The sequence below is a fragment of the Salmo salar genome, chromosome 11 (assembly GCF_965601325.2).
Source record: "Salmo salar chromosome 11, fSalSal1, whole genome shotgun sequence".
Taxonomy (NCBI): Eukaryota; Metazoa; Chordata; class Actinopteri; order Salmoniformes; family Salmonidae; genus Salmo; species Salmo salar.
The window spans coordinates 52,455,001-52,476,183 of NC_138301.1; the positions used below are offsets into that span (position 1 = coordinate 52,455,001).

General features: G+C 43.0%; 2 protein-coding genes across 2 annotated transcripts in view; one reads left to right on the forward strand and one right to left on the reverse strand.

The window, feature by feature from the left end:
- LOC106595801 (large neutral amino acids transporter small subunit 1) overlaps window positions 1–7,232 on the reverse strand; it is an 83,581-nt gene extending 76,349 nt beyond the window's left edge. The window contains exon 1 of the mRNA XM_045689715.2: window positions 3,224–7,232. Coding sequence (XP_045545671.1) covers window positions 3,224–3,758 — 535 coding nt within the window. The 5' untranslated portion in view covers window positions 3,759–7,232. The remainder of the gene's footprint in view (window positions 1–3,223) is intronic.
- Window positions 7,233–13,594: 6,362 nt separating this feature from the next.
- Window positions 13,595–20,733, forward strand: LOC106594020 (uncharacterized). The gene is made up of 2 exons (XM_014185393.3): window positions 13,595–13,844; window positions 16,080–20,733. The coding sequence occupies exon 2, from the start codon at window positions 16,278–16,280 to the stop codon at window positions 18,078–18,080; it is 1,803 nt and encodes a 600-aa protein (XP_014040868.1). The 5' UTR covers window positions 13,595–13,844; window positions 16,080–16,277; the 3' UTR covers window positions 18,081–20,733.
- The last annotated feature ends 450 nt before the right edge of the window (window positions 20,734–21,183 follow it).

Genomic DNA, 21,183 nt, shown 5'->3' on the forward strand with positions numbered 1-21,183 from the left:
GGCAGGCAGGCAGGCAGGCAGGCAGGCAGGCAGGCAGGCAGGCAGGCAGGCAGGCAGGCAGGCAGGCAGGCAGGCAGGCAGGCAGGCAGGCAGGCAGGCAGGCAGGCAGGCAGGCAGGCAGGCAGGCAGGCAGGCAGGCAGGCAGGCAGGCAGGCAGGCAGGCAGGCAGGCAGGCAGGCAGGCAGGCAGGCAGGCAGGCAGGCAGGCAGGCAGGCAGGCAGGCAGGCAGGCAGGCAGGCAGGCAGGCAGGCAGGCAGGCAGGCAGGCAGACAGACAGACAGACAGACAGACAGACAGACAGACAGACAGACAGACAGACAGACAGACAGACAGACAGACAGACAGACAGACAGACAGACAGACAGACAGACAGACAGACAGACAGACAGACAGACAGACAGACAGACAGACAGACAGAGGTTTATTCTGCAGGTTAGGGGAGAATTGCTAGCCTGTTGGAAACAGCCTGATCGCTGCGTTCACCATTCTATTTCATTTCACAGTAAAACAGAATGGTGAACACGGACAGTCAGACAGGACAGCTGGTTCCTTCCACCTGGCAAGAATAATTGCTGTCCTAAGGGCATCCGTTTGTAATGTGAGGCGCACAGTACTACATAGAGCCATGACTACATGGAACTCTATTCCACATCAGGTAACTGATGCAAGCAGTAGAATCAGATTTCTTTTTTAAAAACAGGTAAAAATACACCTTATGGAACAGCAGGGACTGTGAAGAAACACACACACAGGTACAGACACCCACATACACACACACGCAAGCACACACACTCTATACACGCGGACATTGTAATATTGTTGTATGGTGGTATTATACATGTTGTATTGTACATTTTGAATTGTAGATACAATTGAAGGTGGAAGTTTACATACACTTAGGATGGAGTCATTAAAACTCGCTTTTCAACCACTCCACACATTTTTTGTTAACAAACTATAGTTTTGGCAAGTCGGTTAGGACATCTACTTTGTGCACGACACAAGTCATTTTTCCAACAATTATTTCACTTATAATTCACTGTATCACAAATCCAGTGGGTCAGAAGTTTACATACACAAAGTAGACTGTGCCTTTAAACAGCTTGGAAAATTCCAGAAAATTATGTCATGACTTTAGAAGCTTCTGATAGGCTAATTGACATAATTTGAGTCAATTGGAGGTGTACCTGTGGATGAATTTCAAGGCCTACCTTCAAACTCAGTGCCTCTTTGCTTGACATCATGGGAAAATCAAAAGAAATCAGCCAAAAAAATTGTAGACCTCCACAAGTCTGGTTCATCCTTGGGAGCAATTTCCAAACACCTGAAGGTGCCACGTTCATCTGTACAAACAATAGTATGCAAGTATAAACACCATGGGACCACGCAGCCGTCATACCGCTCAGGAAGGAGACGCGTTCTGTCTTCTAGAGATGAACGTACTTTGGTGTGAATAGTGCAAATCAATCCCAGAACAACAGCAAAGGACCATGTGAAGATGCTGGCGTAAAAAGTTACAAAAGTATCTACATCCACAGTAAACGAGTCCTATATCGACATAACCTGAAAGGCCGCTCAGCAAGGAAGAAGCCACTGCTTCAAAACCGCCATAAAGAAGCCAGACTACGGTTTGCAACTGTACATGGGGACAAAGACCGTACTTTTTAGAGAAATGTCCTCTGGTCTGATGAAACAAAAATAGAACTGTTTGGCCATAATGACCATTGTTATGTTTGGAGGAAAAGGGGGGAGGCTTGCAAGCCGAAGAACACCATCCCAACTGTGAAGCATGGGGGTGGCAGCATCCTGTTGTGGGGGTGCTTTGCTGCAGGAGGGACTGGTGCACTTCACAAAATAGATGGCTTCATGAGGAAGGAAAATTAAGTGGATATATTGAAGCAACATCTCAAGACATCAGTCAGGAAGTTAAAGCTTGGTCGCTAATGGGTCTTCCAAATGGACAATGACCCCAAGCATACTTCCAAAGTTGTGGCAAAATGGCTTAAGGACAACAAAGTCAAGGTATTGGAGTGGCCATCACAAAGCCCTGACCTCAACCCTATAGAAGATTTGTGGGCAGAACTGAAAAAGCGTGTGTGAGCAAGGAGGCCTACAAACCTGACTCAGTTACACCAGCTCTGTCAGGAAGAATGGGCCAAAATTCACCCAACTTATTGTGGGAAGCTTGTGGAAGGCTACCCGAAACGTTTGACCCAAGTTAAACAATTTAAAGGCAATGCTACCAAATACTAATTGAGTGTATGTAAACTTCTGTCCCACTGGGAATGTGATGAAAGAAATAAAAGCTGAAATAAATCATTCTCTCTACTATTATTCTGACGTTTCACATTCTTAAAATAAAGTGGTGATCCTAACTGACCTAAGACAGGGAAATTTTACTAGGATTAAATGTCAGGAATTGTGAAAAACAGAGTTTAAATGTATTTGGCTGAGGTGTATGTAAACTTCTGACTTCAACTGTACCTCAATTACCTCTTAGCCCTGCACATCGTGGTATCCCGTGTATAAAGCAGAGTTATCTTTACTCATTGCGTATTTATTATTACATGTTTTACTTTTCTATTATTTCTCTACTTTCTCTCAGCATTGTTGGTAAGTGCCCCGTAAGTACGTGTTTCACTGTTAGTCTACTTACACCTGTCGTTTACGAAGCATGGCATTTGATACGTGTTTCACTGTTAGTCTACCTACACCTGTCGTTTACGATGCATGGAATTTGATACATGTTTCACTGTTAGTCTACCTACACCTGTCGTTTACGATGCATGGAATTTGATACGTGTTTTACTGTTAGTCTACCTACACCTGTCGTTTACGATGCATGGAATTTGATACGTAGCTGATGCAACCAGACAGGAAATATTGGTTTAACAGTGTTTTACTTGCTATATTGTATTTACTTCGCCACCATGGCCTTTTTTTGCCTTTACCTCCCTTATTTCACCTCATTTGCTCACATTGTATATAGACTTATTTTTCTACTCTATTATTGAATGTATGTTTGTTTACTCCATGTGTAACTCTGTGTTGTTGTATGTGTCAAACTGCTTTGCTTTATCTTGGCCAGGTCACAATTGTAAATGAGAACTTGTTCTCAACTTGCTTACCTGGTTAAATAAAGGTGAAATAATAAATAAATAAAAAATAGGTTCATTCAAAGTGTTGAGAGAATATATGTATCTCATAAAACAAACTGACTTACATATACACTGGCAGGCGATCAATTTAGCTCCACGCTCTGGTACTGGAGAGCACGGGAAGACGGGTTTGAGTAAATAAGTAGCAAATACATAAGAAACGATGTACTGAGAAGAAGGGCGGATGATCAGCAGTTCTATCCAGAGTTTTAGGAATGCAGGAAGAGACCCATAGACCTCAAGAATGTAGGCATAATCTCCACCAGATTTGGAGATGGTGGTCCCTAATTCAGCATAGCACAGGGCCCCCACTGTCGAGAACAACCCACACACCGCCCAAATGATCAACGACAGTCCGACAGAACCAGCTTCCTTCACTACCCCGATGGGTGTTAAGAATATCCCCGAACCGATGATGCTACCCACGATGATAGCAACACCATTCAATAGAGTTATAGATCGTTTCAGTTCAACTGTCTTCTCCCCGGAGATGCTGCCAGTTGGGTTTGTGAGCGCACTGCCTTCAATCGGACAAAACTCTTCTTCGTGGACGCCTGATTCCCCCGAGGACTTCGACTGACGTTTCTTCAAACTTAACATGTTGAGAAATATTTCTTCAAACTTCTATTCGTGAATATTGCGAGGTGAAAACCTACATAAAGTTTGCTAGCTAAGTAGTCCTGTACAGTAGCTATGTAGCTAAACGTTGTAATAGTTAATGTTGGCGTGGTGATGCAGCGTGGACATGGAATGAAAGCTATAATAACTTTACTAGGGGTTTGGAGTAACCGGTTGTTCCGCCACATATTTGAGGCTGCTGAGGATCCTACCAGGCAGAACAAACCCGTGATTTCTGGTAGATCATCAAAAGCAATTCAACTCAGCATGTTTTTTTGACTCATTCAGCAGTTTTTATCTGATTAAGTACAATACCATAGGAAATGAAAGTTGATTGTCTCTTCTTCCTGTTAATAAGACCCTGGTTGCAGGGGCGGAAATCCCGGGGGGGACGGGGGGGACACGACCCCCCCATCCTGGGAAAAATATGATTTGTCCCCCCCAATATATCACTGAAACATAACTATGTAATTTAAATAATATTAATAATACGCAATGAAAGCAATTGTGCTGATTATAGACACTTAACCCCTGTGCGGCCTCGGACATCCAGCGAAAAATCATATCGCCATTAGCATAACAAAATGTAATAATAAAAAAAAATAAAAAAAATATTCAAATTATATCGTTTTATAGATACACCTCTCCTGAATCGAACCACGTTGTCCGATTTCAAAAAGGCTTTACAGCAAAAGCAAAACATTAGATTATGTTAGAGGAGTATATCGTAAAAGTAGCCACATAGCCATTTTCCGACCAACGACATGCATCACAAATAACCAAAAAACAGCTAAATGTAGCACTAACCTTTGACAATCTTCATCAGATGACACACCTAGGACATCATGTTACACAATACATGCATTCTTTTGTTCGATAAAGTTCATATTTATATATAAAAACAGCATTTTACATCGGTGCGTAACGTTGACTATTTTCCCTCAAATGCATCTGATGAAACAGAGCTACAATTTACTAAATTACTATTCGAAAACATTTTTAAAATGTAATATTGTCATTCTAAGATTTATAGATGAATATCTCTTGAAAGCACCTGTAATGCCAGATTTAAAATTAACTTTACTGGGTAATCATACTTTGCGATGAAAGGGGATGCGATACTCTGAAAAATAGGCTAACGTTACAGGTCAGCGCCATCTTGGAACAATCGCATATCACATCTAGTCTTGTATACTATTGTCAATAATCCCTTACCTTTGGTTGTCTTCATCAGAAAGCACTTCCAGGAATCCCAGGTCCACAACAAATGTATTTTCGTTCGAAAAAAATACTCCTTTATGTTCCAAGAGCTTGTTCTTGTCTGAAGGCTGCTCCAAAACCTCCGTCGGCCACGGGACAGCCATTTCGATAAAATGCATTTTTTTCCCATTTAGGTTCGTTCAAACATGTCAAACGTTGTATAACATAAATCTTCAGGGCGTTTTTCAACAAGAGAGACAATAAGATTCGAGGGGGACGATTGCATTGTGTTTCAAAACGTTTCGAAAGGGGAGGGTAACCAGGGGCGTCGGCGTCATAATGGTGATGGCCCTCTCCGTGTGACCACGTTCCACTGCGTCTCATTCATTCAGTTTTCACAGTAGGAGTCTCAAACCACTTTGTAAAGACTGGGGACATCTAGTGGAAGCAATAGGAAGTGCTCAATGAACCATAGCTCACGGTGTGATTAATAGGCAACGTGATGAAGTTGAGTTCGCAATTCAGAATTCCACTTCCTGTTTCGATCTGTCTCGGGGTTTTGACTGCCATATGAGTTCAGTTATACTCACAGACACCATTCAAACAGTTTTAGAAACTTTAGGGTGTTTTCTATCCACAAGTATTAATTATATGCATATCCTAGCTTCTGAGTTTGAGTAGGAGGCCATTTAAAATGGCCACGAATATTTTTCAAAAATCGCTTTAGCGCCCCCTATCCTAGGGGAACGCCAAGAGGTTAATAGCTCGTTTTTAAGTTTCAAAAGATTGCGACCCCCCCCACCCTTTGCCTCACAATGGTTTGATCCACTGCCAGTTCCTTAGCTTGCGAGGTAACGTAGAGACTCAATGAACGTAACTGGCGTGAGGTTCATCCAGTCAATCGCTCACACACACTAGCTGAATATGCAGAGCTAGCACGCAAATATTAACTATTAAGCTAGCTAGTACCTATTCCATTTATGTGGCGTCGTCAAAGATGGAATCTTTGCTATCATCAATTTATTCCAAGATCAGCATGCATGTAAGTTAGTGCTTCAAAGTCCCTGTGATAAGGTTAGTGATAAACTGAACAGAACTACACTCTCTTCTACCATTGTTTTAAATATATTTAATGGTCTCGTTGCAAAAGCTAAATTGTCGCAAGGGAACTTTTATTTATATATTTTATTTCACCTTTATTTAACCCGGGTAGCAAAGATTATAGCAAACACCACTGAATTGATGCTCGCTAGCTTTGCAAATTCAGCTATTGTTAGAAGCCAGCCAATATGAAGCAAACGATTAAAATTACAAAAGGTTGCAGCATATGTTGTGTAAATGGTGAACTCATACAGCTGTCAACTCTTGTCACTGCAATCCGTTTCACATTTGCTAGCTACCTTTTAGATCGAAGCCCATATAGAATGATAGAAGATAAGATGATAGAAGCCCATCTCCTACTGTAAATAACCTACAATAACCTGTGTAGCCAACCAGGTAGAAAAATGGCAGAAAAATGGCAGAAAAAAAGACGGACATCAGAGTATTTTTCAGTACACCAAAACGCAAAGTAAGAACCCTAGTAGCCTAATATCTCAAAGACTAGTTGATAAAATGTTCATAAGAAAGAAATGAAATTCTAATGGAAATGTTTCACAATGATGTCATTAGGCAGAGCAGGCAACAGATGGCACACAGACAGCAGAGTTGGAGACAGATATGCAGGGACAGACTGGCAGAGACAGGGAGTCTCAGGTAAGTTTGTTGAGTCTTTGTTTGGCAACATTATGAAAGGTTCTCAATTTTTTTTACTTGTAAAATAGGAACATAATTGGAAATTGGAAAATGCCATGGATACCCCCACTCTCAACTTAAACTGGTGACTGAACTAAGATTTGTTAAAGGCAATGGTATTGCTGTTGTGATTAGTTGTGTAGTTTTGGGTTCCGGTAGTTAGGAGTACGGCAAACACCTTATTTCTTTGGTTCCTCAATATACATTTACCATATTAAACGTAGGCTATGTGTTACAGCACTACTTTTGGTGTCCCCCTCAGGAATTGCTCTTGAGAAAATGTAATGTAATTGTCCCCTCCAAAGTTGATATCAGATTTTCGCCCCTGCCTGGTTGGACATGTTGATAAATAGCCCAATGTCAAAAACAGAGTTTTAACTGTCCAAAACAAGAACGAATATGCACAAACAGTTCGTGATATATTGAAAAGCTAAACATACAATGTACTATATACACATACATGTGTAACAATAGTAATCATATTACTTTTATTTGGTTTTTAACGAGCACCTTATAAACTGAACACGCACCAAACACCATGGCAATAATTCACTGATATGGATTAGGGGAGACATCAGCACGTCGGCTACGCACTGTCGAAACTAACAACTAAAAACACATGGAAACTGGATATCTTTTCTTCCGTGGTTAGAGAACAACAGACCGCTACATTTTGGGTCGCTAAAACGGAAAGAGAAACGCAACACGCACGTATTTGTCCATCACGTTGAAATCAAATGGGCGAGAGAGGAGGAAATGAGGCAGCGCACCCTGTTTAAACTAACACAGCTCAAACAACGGAATCTGGGAATAATGTCTAGGTCATTGGTTAGAAGACAATATGTAGACGACATCTAGCTAAAAAAATTTAAGTGTTGCATTTTGATTAAAGTGGTTGGCCAACGCGGTAAGTGTAACGCAAAAAAATTAATTGTTAATAACTTTATCGACGTCACCCTGAAATCAACAGAACAGGGGGTAAACGTCTGGGGGTGTATCACTGTTTAAACTAACACCATTCCAAGGCCGAATGGGAACTTGGAAAAACCTATACATGGATGGTTGGATGACAACTTGTTGAAGGATTCAATCTATATTTTGGCATTTCGGATGTAGAGTTGCAACTTCGGGAGGCTGCCATTATGGCAAAGAGAACAGACCTCTTTTTCTGTTAGTTAATTTAAACAGCATAAGATATCAACAGTGACAACGATGAGTTGCGATTTAAGTGATAGTTTGAATATCAGCGACTTTTATAGCGGGACTGCTCCGAATTTTCCGATCCATTTCATTAAGTCCCGCGCATCCCAAAATGAACTGTACACAACAACATATGTTGATTGATCTGTTTTAAGACATCGTGATGAATATAAACGTTCATACTAACATAGTGGTTAGAGCGTTGGACCGGTAACCGAAAGGTCGCGGGGTCGAATCCCCGAGCTGACAAGGTTATAATCTGTCATTCTGCCCCTGAACAAGGCAGTTACCGGGCGCCGAAGACGTGGGTGTAGATTAAGGGTTAAATGCGGAAGAGACATTTCAGTTGAATGCATTCAGTTGTACAACTGACGAGGTATCCGCTCCTTTCGCCGTCGTCAGTCTGAGGTAAAAAGGATTTGGATTTACACAAAATGTTCAGTGGTGAAAATACAAGCTTTCCTTCAGAACAACAGATCTATACGTGCTTTATTTCAAAGGGATATTATATCCATTCCTTATGTCACAATTTACTGGAATACATTTGTCAATAATATCTGTTGGGAAAAATTATGGTTTTTACCTGCTTGTATAACAAGTACCTCTCTTCGCCCCAACCTGGGCTTGAACCAGGGACCATTGCACACATCAACAACTGACACCCACGAAGCATCTTTACCCATCGCTCCACAAAAGCAGCAGTTATTGCAACGCCAGGGGAAACCCTACTTCAAGTTTCAGAGCGAGTGACGTTACTGATTGAAACGCTATTAGCGCGCACCATCGCTAACTAACTAGCCATTTCACATCGGTTACACTTGTTAATTAAGTCAAAGAGGTGTCTTTCAGAATGATCCATAAGTATTACCCTGTGAATCATGACCTGAAGAAACTCCAAAAAGACATTGACATTAACTGTACTTTTTGTGTTAAGCATCCAGAAACAGTTTTGCATTTAGTTTGGCATTTGTCGACATGTAAAAACATAATGGAAAAGATATTCATAGTTTTATAATTATATATAATCTTGATGACTTTTTAAATATTTTTATGGGAGAATGTGCTGCTCGGTTTCCTTAACCATAATAAGGATAAAAAAAACTATTTTACCTCATAAATCTAATTGTGCTAATGGGAAAAAGTCATATTCATAAATGTAAATTCACTAATAAAAAACCACTCTTCCGTGTTTTCTATAAGGAAATGGAGCAGTACATTAAGAACACAATGTTCTGGGACACTGTAAAGTCCATGGAGAATAAGAGCACCTCCTCCCAGCTGCCCACTGCACTGAGGCTAGGAAACACTGTTACCACCGATAAATACATTGTAATTGAGAATTTCAATAAGCATTTTTCTACGGCTGGCGATGCTTTCCACCTGGCTACCCCTACCCAGGTCAACTGCCCTGCACCCCCCACAGCAACTCGCCCAAGCCTCCCCCATTTCTCCTTCACCCAAATCCACATAGCTGATGTTCTGAAAGAGCTGCAAAATCTGGACCCCTACAAATCAGCCGGGCTAGACAATCTGGACCCTCTCTTTCTAAAATTATCTAACAAAATTGTTGCAACCCCTATTACTAGCCTGTTCAACCTCTCTTTTGTATCGTCTGAGATTCCCAAAGATTGGAAAGCTGCCGCGATCATCCCCCTCTTCAAAGGGGGAGACACTCTAGACCCAAACTGCTACAGACCTATATCTATCCTACCCTGCCTTTCTAAGGTCTTCGAAAGCCAAGTTAACAAACAGATTACCGACCATTTCGAATCCCACCGTACCTTCTCCGCTATGCAATCTGGTTTCAGAGCTGGTCATGGGTGCACCTCAGCCACTCTCAAGGTCCTAAACGATATCATAACCGCCATCGATAAGAGACATTACTGTGCAGCCGTATTCATCGACCTGGCCAAGGCTTCCGACTCTGTCAATCACCACATTCTTATCGGCAGACTCAACAGCCTTGGTTTCTCAAATGACTGCCTCGCCTGGTTCACCAACTACTTCTCTGATAGAGTTCAGTGTGTCAAATCGGAGGGCCTGTTGTCCGGACCTCTGGCAGTCTCTATGGGGGTGCCACAGGGTTCAATTCTCGGGCCGACTCTCTTCTCTGTATACATCAATGATGTTGCTCTTGCTGCTGGTGATTCTCTGATCCACCTCTACGCAGACGACATCATTCTGTATACTTCTGGCCCTTCTTTGGACACTGTGTTAACTAACCTCCAGACGAGCTTCAATGCCATAAAACTCTCCTTCCGTGTGTAACAGTGTAGGTTCCGTCCCTCTCTTCGCCCCAACCTGGGCTCGAACCAGGGACCCTTGCACACATCAACAACTGACACCCCACGAAGCATCGTTACCCATCGCGCCACAAAAACCATGGCCCTTGCAACGCAAGGGGAACAACCACTTCAGGTCTCAGAGCGAGTGACGTCACTGATTGAAACGCTATTAGCGCGCACCACCGCTAACTAACTAGCCATTTCACATCGGTTACACGTGGCCTCCAACTGCTCTTAAAAGCAAGTAAAACTAAATGCATTCTCTTCAACCGATCACTGCCCGCACCTGCCCGCCTGTCCAGCATCACTACTCTGGACGGTTCTGACTTAGAATATGTGGACAACTACAAATACCTAGGTGTCTGACTAGACTGTAAACTCTCCTTCCAGACTCACATTAAGCATCTACAATCCAAAATTAAATCTAGAATCGGCTTCCTATTTCGCAACAAAGCATCCTTCACTCATGCTGCCAAACATACCCTCGTAAAACTGACCATCCTACCGATCCTCGATTCCGGCGATGTCATTTACAATTTAGCCTCCAACACTATACTCAACAAATTGGATGCAGTCTATCACAGTGCCATCCGTTTTGTCACCAAAGCCTCATATACTACCCACCACTGCGACCTGTACGCCCTCGCTTCATACTCGTCGCCAAACCCACTGGCTCCAGGTCATCTACAAATCTTTGCTAGAGCCCCGCCTTATCTCAGCTCACTTGTCAACATAGCAGCACCCACAGGTAGCACGCGCTCCAGCAGGTATATCTCACTGGTCACCCCCAAAGCCAATTCCTCCTTTGGCCGCCTTTCCTTCCAGTTATCTGCTGCCAATGACTGAAATGAACTGCAAAAATCACTGAAGCTAGAGACTCATATCTCCCTCACTAGCTTTAAGCACCAGCTGTCAGAGCAGCTCACAGATCACTGCACCTGTACATAGCCCATCTGTAAACAGCCCATCCAACTACCTCATCCCCATACTGCATTTATTTATGTATCTTGCTCCTTTGCACCCCAGTATCTCTACTTGCACATTCATCTTCTGCACATCTATCACTCCAGTGTTTAATTGGTATATTGTAATTACTTCCCCACCATGGCCTATTTATTGCCTTACCTCCCTTATCTTACCTCATTTGCACACACTGTATATAGACTTTTTGTACTGTATTATTGACTTTACGTTTATTTATTCCATGTGTAACTGTGTTGTTGTATGTGTCGAACTGCTTTGCTTTATCTTGGCCAGGTCGCAGTTGTAAATGAGAACTTGTTCTCAACTAGCCTACCTGGTTAAATAAAGGTGAAATAAAGAAGAAATTTATAAAAAATTCAACATTCTTCTAATAAGAAATCTGTTAAAACAATCAATATGTCTGTTCCTTTTAAGGTCTTTGCATAATCAGTAATTTGTTGTACCCCCTAGCATATGTTATCATTGTCTGTTTGTATACTTCTTGTATGTATACTGGTTTACCTGCAATATATATATATATATATATATATATATATATATATATTTGAGGAAAAATGCTCTTGTGTAAGGTAGTAACACAAACTGGCCACATCAGGGACATTAGCGCAATATACAATCATTTAATATTGATAAATAATTCAACATGTAATTTTAAGATGATAGTATATGTTGCCCACTCAAACTATTGAAACAACGACATCTATGTCTCACTAATTTCACCATTAAGAGTTTCAAAATGCTCATACAATGTAACCAGGCGCTCTAGACACAAGCCTCCATAGTGTCTGTGCATTAGGCTGAACGCTTGCCGTCCTTACGTACTGCGCACGCCCAAGTCTCTAAAGCCAGTGAGGGGACATTTCCATTTTTTTCAATGTTGCCTGCATGTCAATTTCATTGTAAATACACAAAACTGATTGTAAGTACTATGTAAACGTGTGTAGTGTGTACCTGACACCTGTCAGGTACACACTGCACTGTACTGTACCTGCACTGTACTGTACCTGACATACTATATACTTAACCTTTATTTTATTTGTGTTGCATCCTTTTTAATCTTAAAAAGATTACTTGAAGTAATATATTAATTGTGGCTCTGATGACTCAGATCAGAGAACATTAAAACTCAATCAGTCACATTGGTGCCGTGACTCCCACCCATATACTAAACTCCACCCCCATCCATCCAGGAAAATGAAATGTTCATCAATCTGTACCTATTCTGATTACAGCTACAGTAGCCTAGTGTGTATCAATGTTCATAGTGCTTCAATTAGTAACGAATATAGAATTTGGCTTTACAATGCATTAACCCTTCTGTTGTGTTCGTTTCATTTTAATTAATTCTGTGTTCCGGGTCCAAAATGACTGCCCCGTTATAGCTGATTATAAATCCATAATAATACATATTTTATCACCTAATGTTGTGTTAGAACCTTTTATCAACTTAAGTTCTTGTGAACATAAGCTTTGAACTTCTATTTGCTATTTATGGCCTGTAGGCCTCATTGACCTGCGCTCATACAACTTGTTTTTGAGTAAAAAAAAAGCATCATGTATGGATTATTTTGACTATAACAAATACTCAGATGAAACATATTGTGCTATTTATCACAGACTACTTAATGTCAAAGTTTAACAAGGACTCTCTCCTCCTCACCAGTGTCATGATCAAAGATATGATCATGAGCCTCACATACAATATATCGTTTGGTCATTGTGCTGCCACAGAATGAATTGTGAGCAAGGCCTCAAAAAAGCTTTACATACCATAGCTGCGAGAAAAGCTTCTATATATTATTGAAATAATGCTGCGATTGTTTGTGAGAATGAAAACAGGTGTGGTTCCCGTGGAGGAAAGATTCTATTGGGGAAAGGTTCCCGTGGAGGTTGCCATGGAAGCCAAGAAGGGTAGTGAGGTGTGTGTGTGTGTGTGTGTGTGTGTGTGTGTGTGTGTGTGTGTGTGTGTGTGTGTGTGTGTGTGTGTGTGTGTGTGTGTGTGTGTGTTCAAACAAACATGCATGTGGGGGTCTGGGAGAGGAAGTTTTATACACTAATTGTAGTCTCACCCATTCATTTCTAATGACCTGTCATTTTTGAACGGGAACACCACAGGTGTACAAAAGTTAAATAAAAGAAAGCAAAATGTTATGAAAATCATCAAAATGTATTAGGTGTGTTCAGATGCCCTGTGTGGACAAAGTCATGGAACCTTATGACAATCAGATTGAATGAACTACATTTTTCAGAGAGTAAACTTGTATATCGGTCCAATTCGACCGGAACACAGCAGGAGGGTTAAAATTATACACCGAAGTTATACCAAATTGAAGGAGAACGGTTGGCTGACTGAAAAATAAGGACAACCTTGCATCATGATACAGAAGGGTAAAATCTAGCTGTAACATTTAAATATACACCCTGGGGAGTGATGCAGCTATGCAGGCTGTGGAGATTTCCGGTGTACATTATTAGTGGATGGCGTTCCGCTTCTCATCTCGCCACCGTCCTCCGTTAGCCGTAGCCAAATATTTACCGAAGGTCGACTACTGTCCTGGCTCCAGAGGAAGAGGCTGACTCAATGACTGAGAGCCATACCGAAAATGTAAGCTGTCAACCGTGTTGTAAAATGTTATTTAATGTTGTAATTCTGATTGCATGAAAATGTATTAGGCCGCTTTTTGAAAAGGCAGTGCATAGCTGGTGTAGGGCGGCCTAGGTCGGGGGCTAGCACCATCTCAGACAAACGATGGGCCTCGACGTTAACGTTTTCTCTCTCTGAAATAGCTAGCTAGCCGTCTGGTTAGTCTTTTCTCGGGCAGTACAGTAACGTTAGCTAACAACAGCTGTGTTGTTCGTTACCGGAGACGTTATAGGCCTAGACATTAGCCAGGTAATGCAATAATACATTCGAGGAAATCTTTTGAGATTAGCAATCTGCTTTTGCAAACCGACTAGCCATGCTAACCAACGTAACTTGCTTAGCTAACGTTAATGCTATGTATCTAATAAATATGTGGCTGCATACCAATTATTATCTAACTAGCTAACGTTAGTTTATAATCTTGCACCCAGATATAATTTAGCATAATTTAATAGTTGACTTGTTTAGCCGCATTATGTACTGTACGTTTTAAATGTGAGAACATGTAGTTGAGTGTGATTTTAGTGACTGGACCTAGTCTCAGCATCTCTAGTTAGCTATACAGGTAACTGTTGTAGTGATGTTGATGCTGTTGTTCATATGTACAGCTCAAAACAAACCAACAGCACACAATCTGCTGCAATCTCCTCTCATCTCGCCTTTATGTAGCTACATATGGTAACACCAGATCATTTGATTTAACTCTAAAACATGTTTTACCATTATACTGGTAGTTACAGGTGTGGCTATACAAAACAGTCAGATTTATCAACTAACCTGGCGATACTATCAAATGAAATTGTATTTGTCAGATGCGCCGAATACAACAGGTGTAGATCTTACCGTGAAATGCTTACTTACAAGCCCTTAATCAACAATGCAGTTCAAGAAATAGAATTAAGAAAATATTTGCAGAATAAACGAAATTAAAATTAAAAGTAACATTAAGATTAGGTGACAATAACGTGGCTATATGCAGGGGGTACCGGTACCGAGTCAATGTGTGGGGGTACAGGTTAGTCGAGCTAATTTGTACATGTAGGTAGGGGTAAAGTGACTATGCATAGATAATAAACAGTGAGTAGCAGCAGTATTAAAACAATGTAAATGCACAATGTAAATAGTCTGGGTGACCATTTGATTAATTGTTCAGCAGTCTTATGGCTTGGGGGTAGAAGCTGTTAAGGAGTCTTTTGGAGCTGGACTTGGCGCTCCGGTACAGCTTGTCGTGCAGTAGCAGAGAGAACAGTCTATGACTTGGGTGACTGTCGTCCTCGATTCGGGGAAACAAGAATGACCATGTCCGTTTGAATCTAGAAAATGCTCCATTGTTACAATATATTTATTTTTTGGCTCCATTAATTAATCCAACAATGTGTACACACGCTATGTTGTCTTTTTAAAATCATCTGTCGTTGATTGAGACCGGTGGTGTCGCATGTCATGATGACAAACACCTGTCTCCATCAATGAGAGAAGACTTGAAATAGACAACATGGCGGCGTACACATTGTTGGATTACTTCATGTAGAAAAACTATTTATTTTAATAACGGAGCATTTTAAACAAACCCCCTGCAACTGGACACAAACATTTTACATTAATCGAGGACGAAGATGGTATCGCCAATATCAGTTTAGTTATAATCTCTGGTGACGTTTTGTATAGAAACCTGTAACTACCAGTGTAATGATCACATTTTTGGGGGGGCTCGAATCACATTATCTGGTTTTAAAATCTGTAGCTCACCTTTAAACTGTAGCCTGTGTCCATCTCAAAATGTATAAAATCCTAATACACAGTAGAATGCCAGTCGTTTTGAGAGTATTAATACCATAGCTTTGGTAATACCGTTGCGTTGCAGTTAAAAACAATGCACATGGCTTACCGAGTGGCGCAGCGGTCTAAGGCACTACATCTCAGCGCTAGAGGCGTCACTACAGACACCCTGGTTCGATTCCAGGCTGTATCACAACCGGCCGTGATTGAGAGTCCCATAGGGCGCTGACCAATTGGCCCAGCGTCGTACGGGATTGGCCGGTGTAGGCCGTCATTGTAAATAAGAATTTGTTCTTAACTTACTTTCCTAGGTAAATAAAAGGTTCAATAAATAACATACATGGATCCATTGCATAAAATATGTATCGGATACATTTGCATCATGTTCATATACCCCCTCTGTCTTTCCATCTGTAGGGTTTCTGCCCTTTTACTAGTGGATGACCAGAGGTGTGTCACCTATTGATAACAGACGTCGTTAAGAGCCGGTAGAAAACACCCCTGTTGGACATCACCAGCCCGACCAAAACCTGCCCCCATAGCCGGGCCTTATTTGATACTCCTGGGCCTCCCCTCACACAGTGAAAACTGAATCAATACGTGCGAAGCAGCAGGATGACTGAGGCGTGGCAGCAGCAGCACACAGTGGTCTCCCCACCCACCGTGGTGCACAACCTCCCCCCGGGCTCCGACAGCGCCCTGGGCTGTGCCGTGTACGGGATCGTCCTCCAGCCGGATGTGGCCTCCCTCCAGCAGCAGCCCCAGCACGGCCAGCAGCATGCCGTACCCGCCCAGCAGCCTTCCCTACAGGTAGGGGGCGAGGGAGGGCACAAGTGCGGAGCCTGCGGCCATGACATATCCCACCTAGCTAATCCACATGAGCACCAGTGTATGGGGACCGGGGATCGGTCGTTCCAGTGTACCCAGTGTATGAAGATCTTCTGCCAGGCCACTGATCTGTTGGAGCATCAGTGTGTACAGGTGGAGCAGAAGCCGTTTGTGTGTGGCGTGTGTAAGATGGGTTTCTCTTTGCTTACCTCGCTGGCACAGCACCACAACGCCCACAACAACGGCAACAACCCCATGAAGTGTTCCATCTGTGAGAAGACCTACCGCCCGGGCTCTGGCAACAACACCCCCACCTCCTCCGCTGCCAACCCGTCCACCGGCGAGGCCTCCAGTGGCGGGGCAGCGTGCGGAGCCTCAGCCCCTACAGCGTTTGAGGCTTCGGGACCAGACAGGCCCTACAAGTGCTCAGTGTGCCACAAGGGCTTTCGGCATCTGTCTGAGTTGTCGCGACACGAACGGGTACACACGGGAGAAAAGCCCTACAAGTGTGACACCTGTGACAAGAGCTTCAGCCAGTCCTCTCACCTGGCCCACCACCAGCGCACCCACAGCTCAGAGCGGCCCTACAAGTGTGCTGTCTGTGAAAAGTGCTTCAAGCACCGCTCACACCTCGTGCGCCACATGTACGCCCACTCCGGCGAGCACCTGTTTAAGTGCAATTTGTGCGAGATGCACTTCAAAGAGTCGTCGGAGCTCCTGCACCACCAGTGCCAGCCCACAGTGACCTTGGACAGGCCGTTCCGCTGCGGCTCGTGTGGGAAGGGCTTCAAACGGCCTTCGGATCTGCGGCAGCACGAACGCACTCACTCCGAGGAACGGCCGTTCCAATGCGAGGAGTGCCAGATGAGCTTCAAGCAGCAGTACGCCCTCGTTCGTCACCGCCGCACTCACAAGAACCCAGCCGACCGGCCTTTTAAGTGTAACCTATGTGACAAGGGTTTCCTGCAGCCCTCCCACCTACTGTACCACCAGCACGTCCATGGCATGGAGAGCCTGTTCAAGTGTGCTTCCTGCCAGAAAGGTTTCAGCCAATCCGGTGAACTGCTACGGCACAAATGCACCGGCTCAGGGTCGGCGTCTGGCTCCGTGACCGCAGCCACGCCGGCGGTGGAGAAGCCCTACAAGTGTGACGTGTGTGGCAAAGGCTACAAGAAGAAGTCAACGCTCCAGCGCCACCAGAACTCCAGCTGTCAGGAGAAGCCGCTGAAGTGCTCCCTGTGCAACCGACGCTTCCTGTCGCCGTCTGAGTTCGTGACGCACCGCTGCGACCCATCCAGGGAGAAGCCCCTGAAGTGCCCCGACTGCGAGAAGCGCTTCAAGTATTCCTCGGAGCTGCAACGTCACCGCCGCGTTCACACCGGGGAGAAGCCCTACAAGTGCTCCAGCTGCGACAAGAGCTTCAAACAGCGGGAACACCTGGTGAAGCACCAGGCGGTGCACTCGCGGGAAGCCCAGTTTAAGTGCGTGTGGTGCGGGGAGCGTTTTGTGAACCTGGGAGCCCTCCAGGAGCACACGGTCCAGCACACTGCAGAAGGAGGTGGTTATCCTGCAGCCCCCTGTATACAGTGAGCAGGTCTGCTGCTGTTGAGCGCCTGTACAGTGTGAACACACACGGTGACATGGAACGTTGCGCGCTAGGCGTACAGCAACACTCTTCCTGACACCTTCTTCTTTTGTATATAACCACACATTCATTATTTACATTTAGTTACACACCCACATACCCCCCCCTCCTCCTTTTGCATAAACAATGGTAAAACTCTGCTTAATCCTAACCATGAAGTTATTATTGACACCTTCCTCCTCACACCAAGGTAATCATGCCCATGTTCTGCCCTTCATTAGTGACTTCCAACTACCCATGACCCAGATCAACTGAAAACAGTACATCAACTACCCATGACCCAGATCAACTGTGGTCACCTTGTTGGATGCAGGAAAAATGCAACTTGAAAAGGATGTTCCAATCTGAAAAGTCATTGGAAATGTATTCATGTTTGTAACATCAAATACTTAAGAGTTGCTTTTTAAAAAATTGGGAGAAATGAAATGTTGAAGGAAATTGGGGGGAGGGAGAGTCTTATTCTCTGACTCCTTTATGGTCATATCATTTCTTTGCTGTGGTTTGGTTCAGGTTTTGGCCACACTACGTGTTGAACTCCCCCTTAACCCTCTGGTTGGCTGTTAGTAATGCCCAATAAGCCCCACCCCTCATAGACTTAAATATACGTTTCTGCATGAGTATATTTAAGCAATATGGCCCGAGGGGTTGTGGTATATGGCCAATATACCACGGCTAAGGGCTGTTCTTATGCATGATGCAATGCGGAGCCCTTAGCTGTGGTATATTGCCCATATAACACAACCCCCTTGAGGTGCCTTTATAAACTAGTTATCAATGTAATTAGAGCAGTTAAAATACATGTTTTGTTATACCTGTAGTATACCACGGCTGTCAGCCAATCAGCATTCAGGGCTCGAACCACCTAGTTTATAATTGTGAAATATGTTTATATTTAGCATCACCGTTGTACTGTAGTAGCTTAGGTTTGCTTAAAAAATAAGAAAAATGTGACAAGTTATATCTTGTGTCCTCTTTGGAAATCTGTGGTAGATAAACTGTCGCATCTCTGTACTATAATGAATAGCAACTACTGTAGTATGTGTCAATGGGAATATTTCCCCACATTCTGGACTACTTTGGCTCCCTATGTCATAGAAAGAAACACATACCTTATCGCTCTGTCAACGTGGGGCTCCCAAGTGGCACTGCATCTCAGTGCTAGAGGCGTCCCTACACACCCTGGTTCCGATCCCAGGCTGTATCACAACTGGCCGTGATTGAGAGTCCTATAGGGGGCGGCGCACAATTGATCCAGCGTCGTCCGCGTTTGGCTGGGGTAGGCCGTCATTGTAAATAAGAATTTGTTCTTAACTGACTTGCCTAGTTAAATATAATGTGCACAGGGAATGATGCTCACACAACCTCTGAATCCTATATGTACTGTTTGCACATAAATATTACATTCTAACATGTTAACAAACTTGGTGGTAGAAGTTGCAAAATGTGTTGAAGAACTGCTTCTGCTACCTGCTTTTCTACCCAGTTGAGATTGTTTGTGTTGTATTTAAGCAAAAAGGGGTGTGGAGGACATACTCCGGTCCAGTGGCATTGTCCTCCGACAGGTGGCATCACTCCTACGCAACGCTCATCCCTCAACCGACAGAGCAGACAGTTAGTCGTAAGACAACGGCCCAGTGGTTTGTTTAAACCAGTAATGTCTATATCTGGATTTCAAAGTGTTATCGCTTCACCTAGCAGTTATCATCTGATTTAAAAAAAAAAAAAATATCTCTTTATCATGACTTCCATTTGGACACGTTGGCCTCGGTTTGTGCCTAGGAGGTCTTCATGTAAACCCAGCCAAGTTAGGGTCCCAATTGCACAAATTGTTCCTCAGTTGCCCCTGAAATAGCTGTGAGAGGACTTTTATGTTAGTAAGTCTAAATGTTGAGGTGGAGAAGAAGGGGGGGAAAAGTATGTGATTATGTATGCAAGTTTATACATGATGTTTTTTTATATTGTTTTATGATAGTGTATTTTAAAAGAAAGAAAAAACATGCTCACAATGTGTATTTGGAATGAGGATATGAAACTGAAAGGTTAGGAGTGAGAATGTCATGTGGTGGATTCATCCTAAATGGCACCCTATTCCCTATGTAGTATACCAGGGCCTCTGGTCAAAAGTAATGCACGCTATAGGGAATAGGGTGCAACTTGGGAAGAAGTTGATGTTTGAACTGGGTGGGATGATGAGGTAGTCAAGCACTTGTGTCTGCAGTTAGGCTATGAGCGTGTTTGACATTGCAGACAATTTTTTTTAAAAGGTGTGACTGACTAATCTACAAATCACCTTGAATCATAATTAACTACTCAAATGTTAGTTGCAGATCGGTCAGTCGGTCACAATTTCCCCACGATGCGTCACGGTTTTGATGCTCTCGACAGGCCTAAGCCTTCTGCATGCCAATGCTGGTCAAATATGTTCCGGTCTGTGCTTCTGCCTCTGCTGCCCTCAATCTTTGTCAACTGGGAGATATAGATGATGACATCATTCTGTGTGGCTTAATCTGTGTAGGCTACATTCAATCTTGAATGATATGTACAGTATAACATGTTCATATACACACTGCACTAACAAAATAAACGAATCTTACAATATTATTGTTTTACAGTATTTGTGTTTGCTTAAATACACTGGACAGTAACTTACCACACACTCGAGAGGGGCAAAGTACTACTAGTCCTCTTAACAGGAAGTTCTTGACAAAAAACAGGAAATTGTCTCATACATAAACACAATACTTCAATGCACATGGAAATGTTGTCCACAAGGTGCAAATTTTTTAATGATCATGTACCGAGGTGGAATTACAACACACCTAACCTGAAAGGAAACTACATGTGAATATTTTGGTACGTATTTCAGGCTTTCACTAGATATTTGCCAGAAGGGTGATATACATTTACTTAGTCAAATAATATATAGTTACGTTTCAATAAAGCAATTGCTAGGTTAGAAATGTGTGATATATCTTCAAACGAAACCCCGCTACAAAACAACCCCTGCCGGTTAGAATGCGGCCAGTAACGGCTACAGAAGTGATCTTT

Excerpts from the sequence above, each read along its gene's own strand:
- LOC106594020 (XM_014185393.3), top strand. The coding sequence starts at position 16,278 with ATGACTGAGGCGTGGCAGCAGCAGCACACAGTGGTCTCCCCACCCACC.